Here is a 10,578-nt window from a genome sequence, read left to right on the forward strand (position 1 = left end):
ATTTTATCATTACAACAAGAGGGCCATGATGGCCCTGAGGTCGCTCACCTGTATATAGGCCCCCCCAACCCCCACTCCCCCAACGTTGCAGAGCCAATTTAACCCAAGGGCTTTTATTTGCACAAACATGGTAGACACCCATAAGAAGATGTTTCATGCTAAACATTTAAGTTCTAGCTCATTGGGCTTTTTAAAAGAAGATTTTTTTTAGTTTTTACTATACACATATAGTTAAAAACAATGACACCCCTGGGGCCGGGCCAGTTTTGACCCCAGGGCTTTTATTTGAACAAACTTTGTAGACACTTACTAGAAGATGTTTCATGCTTAATATCTAAACTCTAGCTATTTGGGTTTTTTCAAAGAAGATTTAAAGTTTTTGCTAAACACATATAAAGAAAACCAATTTTCACCCCTGGGCTTGTATTTGAACAAACTTGGTAGACACCTATTAGAACATGTTTGATGCTCAATATCTTAGCCATAGCTCTTTGAGTTCTTTAAAAGAAGATTTTTTAAGTTTTTACTATATGCATATAGGGAAAATCAATGACCCCCCCGGGGCGGGGCCAATTTTCACCCAGGGCTTTTATTTGAACAAACTTGGTAGACACCCATTAGAAGATGTTTTCATGCTAAATATCTTAGCTCTAGCTCTTTGGGTTCTTTAAAGAAGATTTTTCAAGTTTTTACTATATGTATATAGGGAAAATCAATGACCCCCCGGGGCGGGGCCAATTTTGACCCCAGGGCTTTTATTTGAACAAACTTGGTAGACACACACTAGAAGATGTTTCATGCCAAATATCTAAGCTCTAGCTGTTTGAGTCCTTTAAAAGAAGATTTTTCAAGTTTTTACTATATGCATATAGGGAAAATCAATGACCCCCCGGGGCGGGGCCAATTTTCACCCCAGGGCTTTTATTTGAACAAACTTGGTAGACACCCATTAGAAGATGTTTCATGCTAAATATCTTAGCTCTAGCTCTTTGGGTTCTTTAAAAGAAGATTTTTTAAGTTTTTACTATATGCATATAGGGAAAATTAACGACCCCCGGGGCGGGGCCAATTTTGACCAAAGGGCTTTTATTTGAACAAACTTGGTAGACACTCACTAAAAGATGTTTCATGCCAAATATCTAAGCTCTAGCTCTTTGAGTTCTTTAAAAGAAGGTTTTTTAAGTTTTTACTATATGCATATAGGGAAAATCAATGACCCCCGGGGCGGGGCCAATTTTGACCCCAGGGCTTTTATTTGAACAAACTTGGTAGACACCAATTAGAACATGTTTCATGCTAAATATCTTAGCTCTAGCTCTTTGGGTTCTTTAAAAGAAGATTTTTTAAGTTTTTACTATATGCATATAGGGAAAATCAATGACCCCCCGGGGTGGGGCCAATTTTGACCCCTGGGCTTTTATTTGAACAAACTTGGTAGACACTCACTAGATGATGTTTCATGCTAAATATCTTAGCTCTAGCTCTTTGGGTTCTTTAAAAGAAGATTTTTAAGTTTTTACTATATGCATATAGGGAAAATCAATGACCCCCGGGGCGGGGCCAATTTTCACCCCAAGGCTTTTATTTGAACAAACTTGGTAGACAACCATTAGAACATGTTTCATGCTAAATATCTTAGCTCTAGCTCTTTGGGTTCTTTAAAAGAAGATTTTTTAAGTTTTTACTATATGCATATAGGGAAAATCAATGACCCCCGGGGCGGGGCCAATTTTGACCAAAGGGCTTTTATTTGAACAAACTTGGTAGACACTCACTAAAAGATGTTTCATGCCAAATATCTAAGCTCTAGCTCTTATGGTTTTTTAAAAGAAGATATTTCAAGTTTTTTCTTTCGGTTGCCATGGCAACCAGAGTTTTGCATGGAATTAAATTCTTTGAACAATTTTTAAAGGTGACCACCAAAGGAACATTCCTGTGAAGTTTGGATGAAATTGGCTTAGTGGTTTATGAGGAGATGTCATTTAAAGTAAAAGTTTACGGACGGAAGACGGACGGACGCCGGACGAAAAGCGATCACAAAAGCTCACCCTGTCACTTTGTGACAGGTGAGCTAAAAATAGCTATATTAGGTAAAATAATTTCAATAGTGTCAAGAAACATTTAAACTACATGTAGCTAGATCTTACCATTTTTAAATGCCAAGAACTCAAACACACTATGTACGATGGAAACTATTATAGTGAGAGCCAACAAATACGGGTTAGTCTCCAAAAATGCTGTCTGAAAAAAAATAGCAATAAGGTTATACAACAAAATATATGATATATTCTTAGTTAGATATAAATCACATATTAACTTAAAGGAACAAAATGAAATGATATTTTATGTACAATTTCTGCATGAAACTGTAAAATAAAACTGTTGTCTCAAAATCACCCATTTCCTCTTTGATAAAACACTAATACTTCTACTATATTGTAAGGACCTACACCCCTAGTGTAGTTGCCACTCATAGTATGACAGAGGAATCTTGTCAGAAATCACTGTGTACCTTTAGAGAATCTTGGTCCTGGTCCTCCTCGCCAACACCGCCTCCCAGCATATTGGTCCACTTATTCCTCATGCCCTGAGCTGCGTACATCTGCCAGCGCCACAGACTTATTGGTGTGTAGGTTAAGGTAAAGTTTAACATCCTGTCAAATATAACACCATGTAATACTAGGAAACAACAGCTGATCTATATGTAGATACAGAGTGTTTGGCAGACTCTGGAACTCAAGTCAAAGCCACACAAAATTTTTAAGGATTAAACCCAAATATTCAAGGGTCAGTATATTTTGAGTATCACTGATCTAAATTTATAGTTTATTTAGCAACCACATGGATAAAACACATTTCATAATGAAAAGTCAAACAAGTGCATTCAGAATTTTAACCAGTCAGAACCCGAGGTCTCGGGTCAAATGAACACCCTGTATATACATTTCTAAGAACCATCTCAACATTAGCAACCAACTCAAGCAAAGCCTTTTGTCATTATCATACAAAATAACATAATTCAATGTACACTAGCTTAACATTTCCGATGTTATAACATGCCTATGACAGAGTTTGTAATAATAAAATCAATCCTTGTTCATTTGAGCTCAATAAATGATCTAAGAGATGAAGATATAAAAATCTTACTGTATAGTATCATTGATGGGCTGATATTCACTGTTGAGGTTCCAGTAGTCATTGAAGTAGAGAACTGGTCTATACTTGGCATGTCCTGGCACAAACTCTACATCTATAATAATTACAGGTGAATTATACCCATGTACATAATAACCGACACATTTTAAGAGAACAAGAAAAAACGTTCACAGAAGAAATACATGTATTTACACAATAAAAACACATGCATTTGGCAGAATATAATGCTCACTGTTATTTCAAGTACTGTAAATACATATATATTGAATTTCAATATTTATTTGAACTCAATATTAAAGTCATCAAGATAGACTTATACAAATAAATAGTGCTATAATCATACCCTCAAAATAGATCAGATCAGATTCATCAGTTTTCTTAATAATAAAACAGGTAAATTTTCAGAATAGCCAAACTTTAAATACTTTGCTTACAGTCAAATTAATAAACTTACATTCATCCAAGGGAGCTGGTATATGACCTTTAACCCATGATGTATGATCATCCAAAAAGTTGATGGTTAAATTTGGATGCCAGTGAGACAATATCTCAAACTCTGAAGAGTTTGGTTTCTGAAATACAAATACATGTAAAATATTGACAGGCCTAGGGTAAAAGTTAAGATGCTCTTTAATAATCAATACATATGTACCAATGAAACATTAGGATATTATTCTTTCACCAATGGAATTCCTGATGAAAAAAAATCTGGATTTTTTTTTATTAAAGCTGGGCTCTCGATTGACATGGGTATTCAGGTTTTGACTGGTGAAAATAAAAAAATGCACACATTTGACCCATTATAAAATCAGCACAAGAGTCAATTTGCCACACAGGAATTTTAAACTATGTATATAGCAGCATTAATTATTACCCTCAATCCACTCCTAGTTACCTATCAAATGCTACATATATGTTCAAATCTGACTAATTAAAAATGTGAACAGACAGTTTAGCTTGTATAAAGTGCTTTACACATGGCATATTTATAGCCTGTGCACTGGAACACGATCTTAGTCTGGCAGATATAACGAGACATTACCTTGATTAAATCTGGATGAACTTCTGTTTCTCCTGTCAGTAAATTCTTTGTCTCCAGAAATCGCCTTTTCTTGAACTTATTCAATTCTATTAAATCAATCAAATACTACAATTAATATACTGAATCTGAATATTTTCACATTTAGAAGCTCTTTTATCAGAAACTTTAATGAAAAAGTATAAAATATTATATATCTAATAAGAAAACTTTATTTATACTCAATGAACAAATCTATAGAATTCTACTTATATAATAATACAAACTTACTTTCCTTTAGACTTGAAAAAAAAAATTCTTTGTATGTATAAATTCCCTTAAGAGTAACTGTATACTTTGTTAAACAACAATGAGTTGAAGTAAAGTATTTGAAGAATCCCAAAGATGGTACGTCATGTACATGTATCTAGCTACTTTGTTTATAATTTTATACAGAAAAAGATGCTTCTGAGTGTTTAAAAGTCCAAAATTGAGGAATAATCCTTCCACTCATGTGAATGGAGATTTTCTATAAAAATAATGTTCACTTACGCATTGAACGGTATACAATGTCTCGCTTGCTGTAACGCTCCTTCATTTTAGGGTCAGGTGAATTACCTTCCTTTACAACATACACGTGAATGTATATTGAACCATTATTCTGTACAGCCTGAAATCATAAATTATACTTCAACTTTCCAGTTTCTCAAGCTTGGTATGAAAATTTTCCTGTTGCAATGAATCATCACTCATTATTTCCAAATTATGATTTATGATTTAAAAGAATTTCACCAGCCAATACCAGCAGATTAGAAAAAATATATTTAGATGTTAATATTGGGATCAAAAAGACATAATAGATTATATAACTTTGCCATGTTCACCCTTTGCTATGCAGACAATGCTTGAATATAAACACACATCCAAGAGCCTTAACGGCAAAACTTGCAAATAAATAATTACATATCATCAATACCATATCTTTATATACAGTATACTGTATACTAATTCAAATGATTACCTTAGATGCTGGTATACTTCCAGAGAATTCATGTGTACCATCTTTGTTTGGTCCTGACTCCCAGTCACCATAAATTAATCCCTTTTTTGCCCAGAATAGTTCAGATTCATCAAAATCTTTCATTTCTTCATTCTCAGACACATACACATACATATCCTGAAATAACATAACATGATGCAGTGAATGAAAAAACACCTTAGAATACTTGTAATTGCACATGGTTTTATCTAAACCAAACACAAACAAAGCGAAAAATTTATGTATAATTTACATGGAGTCATATCAGTGTTAAGTATATCAGTGTTGAGCAGGGTTTTACATCTCTTTGATATTTTAGGGGTCCAGTGGATGCACAGCCTAGAAATGTAGGGGTCCAGGCCTATATTTTAGGGGTCCAAAATTATATTCACTGAATAAGACTATGAAGACCACTCAATTTTGCTCAAAATCATTTATTTACCCTGTAAGAAATATGCATGTATATTGTACTGTTTTCATAAGTAACACATGATTTTAATATCTGTTATCACTTTTAAATAAGTTTGGTTTTTATTATAGCCCTTTACAATAATATCATGTGCTATTTCACAGGCTTAAATATAGTCTTTGAGTGGCTGGAATATCATGCTTTATTTAGTAGCATATTTTGTGATTGATAAGGTGATTACACTAACAAGACTGAAAACTGTTCTGATCAGTAAGGCCATCCTTAAAAAAATGTTCGTTTGCAGTAACGCGACCGACTCACAAAATTTGCCCCTACTCAAATTTTTTTTCATGGTCAGGATAAAAATTCTTTTTTTTTTTTAATCAGAAAATTATGCCTTGTGCTTTGTTTTCGTTCTTTAAAAGGTTAATAGAAGAAATAAAATGTAGGTCTTATTAAATTAGAATTCAGTTATCAATTTATTAATTGTTACCAGATAAACAAAGCATATATTGTCCAGCATTTTGAAATTCAATGTTTATTTGGAAGTACAGTTCAATAAAAAAAAAAAAACAAGAGCCCGGTTTGAGCCGGGTGATGCTCCCCGAATAGGTTTTGGACACAGGAAAGTACACCTCTTGTAGTTTTCTGAGTTATGTCCCTGGAAAAAGTTCAAAGTGCAATAATTACAAAATTAGGAAAGGCAGAGTTACTGTTCTTTGCACTGCACTTCTAATCACTGTTATCTATCAACTTACAAAGTTTCTTGTTTATATCTCTTATGGTTTCCGAGTTATGTTCCGGACAACTTCAAAAAGTAAAAATAAACAAATGGCAATAACTCCAGAATTAGGCAAGGCAGAGTTATGATTCTCATGCACTGCACATCTACCCATTGAGATACATCTACCTACAAAGTTTCATGTTGATATCTCTTATAGTTTTACAGCTATGTCCAGTACAAGATTTTTCTAAAAGGGGAGATAATTCAAAAATGAGGCTTAACAGAGTTATGTTTTTTTTTTGCACTGCACTTCTACTCAATGAGATCTATCTACCTACAATGTTTCATCTTGATATCTCTTATAATTTTAGAGTTATGTTCCGGACAATGTTTAGTGTTAAAATTAACAAAGGACAATAACTCCAAAATTAGGACAAAAAGAGTTATTGTTCTTATGCACTGCACATCTACCCATTGAGATCTATTCACCTACAAAGTTTCATGTTGATATCTCTAATAGATTTAGAGTTATGCCCCGGACAAGATTTTTCTATAAGGGGAGATGATTAAAAAATGAGGCTTAACAGAGTTATGGTTCTTTTGCACTGCACTTCTACTCAATGAGATCTATCTACCTACACTGTTTCATCTTGATATCTCTTATAGTTTTAGAGTTATGTTCCGGACAAAGTTCAAAGTGTTGAAATTAACAAAGGGCAATAACTCCAAAATTAGGACAAAAAGAGTTATTGTTCTTATGCACTGCACATCTTTCCACTGAGATCTATTCACCTACAAAGTTTCATGTTGATATCTCTTATAATTTTAGAGTTATGCCCCGGACAAGATTTTTCTATAAGGGGAGATGATTAAAAAATGAGGCTTTACAGAGTTATGATTCTTTTGCACTGCACATCTACTCAATGAGATCTATCTACCTACAATGTTTCATCTTGATATCTCTTATAGTTTTAGAGTTATGTTCCGGACAAAGTTCAAAGTGTTGAAATTAACAAAGGGCATAACTCCAAAATTAGGACAAAAAGAGTTATTGTTCTTATGTACTGCACATCTACCCACTGAGATCTATTCACCTACAAAGTTTCATGTTGATATCTCTTATAGTTTTAGAGTTATGCCCCGGACAAGATTTTTCTATAAGGGGAGATAATTCAAAAAACCGGGCAGAATAGAGTTATGGTTCTTTGACACTGCACTCCCCCTCAATGCCCTCTACCACTGTATGAAGTTTAATTAAATTATCTCCAAGGGTTTTCAAGTTATGCTCCGGACAAGAAAACGGACGGACAGACGGAGGGACGGACAGACGGACGGACGGACGGACAAGGCGCCGACTATATGCTCCCCCGAAATTTTTCGGGGAGCATAAAAATCGACCTACCTACCCAGCTTGAAAATTCTGGGTCGGGTTACTGCAAACAAACATTTTTTTAAGGATGGCCTAACTGTAAATATTTTAGCTGTGCTAGTAAACACACAAATATGTTGCGTTTTTAAAAAATATCATATGTAAACACAAGGCCTACGAAACCGCTTTTGCACCTCCTCATAAATTAAGTTTGCCGAAACCATTATATTTATTACACCAACGATAAATTTGACTTAATTTCTTTAAAACTTTAAAAATAAGTTTGCAAAAACCACAGCCTTTTTTATTATACAAAATTCATTCGCCAAACCAGTAGATTGACATTGGATACGCTAACCAATAGTAATTGCCTATTGTAAATAGTCTGTCTAAATATAGCCAAAGAAAAACCAAAAACAGCCACCTAAAATAGATTTTACAGTAAACATCATCATTTACTGTAGCTTGCATCATCAGTTTTTGCAGCAGGCACTTGCCAATAGCATGCACAGTAGATTTCAATTATGTTAACTTCAGAAATGAACAAATGCGAGCATTTTCTGCTCGCTGTATTAGATTTTAACTGTATTTTGCGAGCTTCGAGAAGAGATAAAATCATATCAGGTCAGAAACAATAATATCTATTGTCTAGGATTATTTTTGTGCGTACACTTGGACGCAAGTGGATAACTTATATGCATACACGTCAAAATTTATGCGTATAGGGACGCAGAATTCTGTGTCCCGTAAAAACCTGGATAAGTAAGTCTCTGTTATTTACTGGTATTACTACAGACAGCTGCCTCATTAAGTATAGCTCCACTAAGGTCAAGCCTAAAAAGAATTAATTTGAAATGATAACGTAGATCAAGTGAAGCACCTAAAATGGAAAATTTTGCAAGGATAATAATTAATAAATAAATATTCTCAAAATTAGACCGAATATCATTAAACAAATTTTTTTGTGGGATTCTTAGTCATATTTGAGTTTTTGACTGGGAAGGGCTTAATCTAATGTTGTACAAACTTGTTGCCCAACCCATTTGAATTTTGATATATACTCATTATATGTATAATATGTATTTAATGCAATAAAATATGTTTAAACGAAAATTTGAGTTTTTTTGAGTAACCAATCTTTGCACAATAAAAATGATATTCTGGAAAAAAAATGGGCTTACAGAATGATGTGAAAATTTGCATAAAAGTTATTGATCAAGATATAAAAATAACAAATGGTTAACAAATCCTGAAAAAATATTTCCAGTCTTATCATGCCAAATTTCTTCAGTAGTGTCTCTTTAAGTTTTGAATTAAAGAAATATTTCTTTTCTGTTCTATTCTAGCAGTCCAAGGTCTGTCTTGCAACATAATCATATGTAAAAATATGCTGGATAAAACAAAAATCTTTTGTACCATGAATGTGCCTTTTTCAAACAAATTGGTAGTATAGATGTATGATCCCTGAGCCTGAGGTGATGTCCCATCAGTAGTTGCAGGTGTTGCTGGTGTGCTACCACGACGGAAGAAGCTACTGATCATGTATATAATAGCCATTCTAATCACAAGACCTTTAAGTATGCCAAAAAATCCCTGCTGTGGTTGCTGCTGTTGCTGACCCTAAATAAATAAACATTACAAATTTATAAGATTTACATAATTATATATACAAATTTATGCAATGAATGCATAAAATATATTATAATAGTTTATACAGAATGTATTTCAGTTTCACTGTGTAGGAACTGTAAGTTTATAGATGCACTCTAGAACCAACAAGTACTAAGTCGTAGCAGTAACCATAAATTTCCTTGCTTAAGAAAACAATGACTTGCCCCCGATAGGATTTGTATTTAATCTATTTATATATTCAGTATTCTCTATAGATAAGTTAAGATAACTAGTCTTATAGGTTATCCATTCTGCTGTACAGCCTCATATTAAAATTAATGCTCTCATCACTTGAGCACTGTTGAGGATAGCCTGGGTTCCAGTCTGTTGATTTTTTATGTGGTTCTGTTCAGCAAATTAAAAGCCTGGGGAAATAAATTTTCGATTGAAGGGCCAGAAAATTACACCTAAGAAACTGAAAAAAGGATATGTTATATGAGAGGAATAAGTGATATGAAAAGCTATGACTTTAGTATCACATGCATGCATTGTTTCATATACTTTGTTATCACTTCAATATGTAAATAATAAATTAACATCATAAACAAATTATTTTCATTTTTATTTAGATAATCATAGTGTGAACCTTGATGAATATGAGCACCTGCGCATGAAAAAGATAGTGGTCAGTATGGTCTATAAGCCTTAAATTGGCTTTTGCCCAACCAGTTTGATCTTGATGGGTGGGGGGCTTTTGTTCTACCTGTATTTTTAAAGGGGGGGGGGCTTTCGTCCAATGTGTACATTTCATGAGGGGGGAGGGGTCTTTTGTCCACCATATCATTTTAAGATGGGGGGCTTTGTCCGGGGGAGGGGGCTTTTGGTCCAACACTCGTAAAAAATATCAATAAAATTAGACTACAAAATAATTTTGTGCACACGTGATTTTCATGATTTTAATGAATTTATTTAACGCGAGTATACGTCATACAGTGGGACGATGTTTGTACTGCGATGAAATGTTGATGATTTTTGATCTCCTTAATTGATTTAACTCACTTGTTGGGTACCATCACCGGTAGTTGCGGCAGCATTACCGTTCGCAGTTTGTACTACATTAGTCGCCCCACTGTTGTCGGCCATGATTTTTCTATATTAATCTCTACTTTTTACGAAACAAAAATATTAAGAAATGCATTTAATTTATTTGTCAAAGAGTGGAAAGAAAGAAAGAAAAAATATTTTAGAATTA

The 10,578-nt window shown here is 33.8% G+C and overlaps 1 protein-coding gene across 1 annotated transcript; it reads right to left on the minus strand.

Moving 5' to 3' along the window:
- Window positions 1-2,147: 2,147 nt before the first annotated feature.
- LOC132732190 (putative lipid scramblase CLPTM1) lies at window positions 2,148-10,504 on the minus strand (the record flags this gene model as incomplete). Its single annotated transcript, XM_060718574.1, is given in 9 exon segments — window positions 2,148-2,241; window positions 2,513-2,654; window positions 3,148-3,250; window positions 3,611-3,728; window positions 4,199-4,284; window positions 4,727-4,844; window positions 5,196-5,351; window positions 9,132-9,335; window positions 10,386-10,504. Coding segments are annotated over 9 exon segments (1,105 nt in total), but the record flags the coding sequence as incomplete, so codon positions are not given.
- Window positions 10,505-10,578: the final 74 nt, after the last annotated feature.

The sequence above is a fragment of the Ruditapes philippinarum genome, unplaced genomic scaffold (genome assembly GCF_026571515.1).
Source record: "Ruditapes philippinarum isolate M1 unplaced genomic scaffold, ASM2657151v2 ctg3496_1_1_1_1, whole genome shotgun sequence".
Lineage (NCBI taxonomy): Eukaryota > Metazoa > Mollusca > Bivalvia > Venerida > Veneridae > Ruditapes > Ruditapes philippinarum.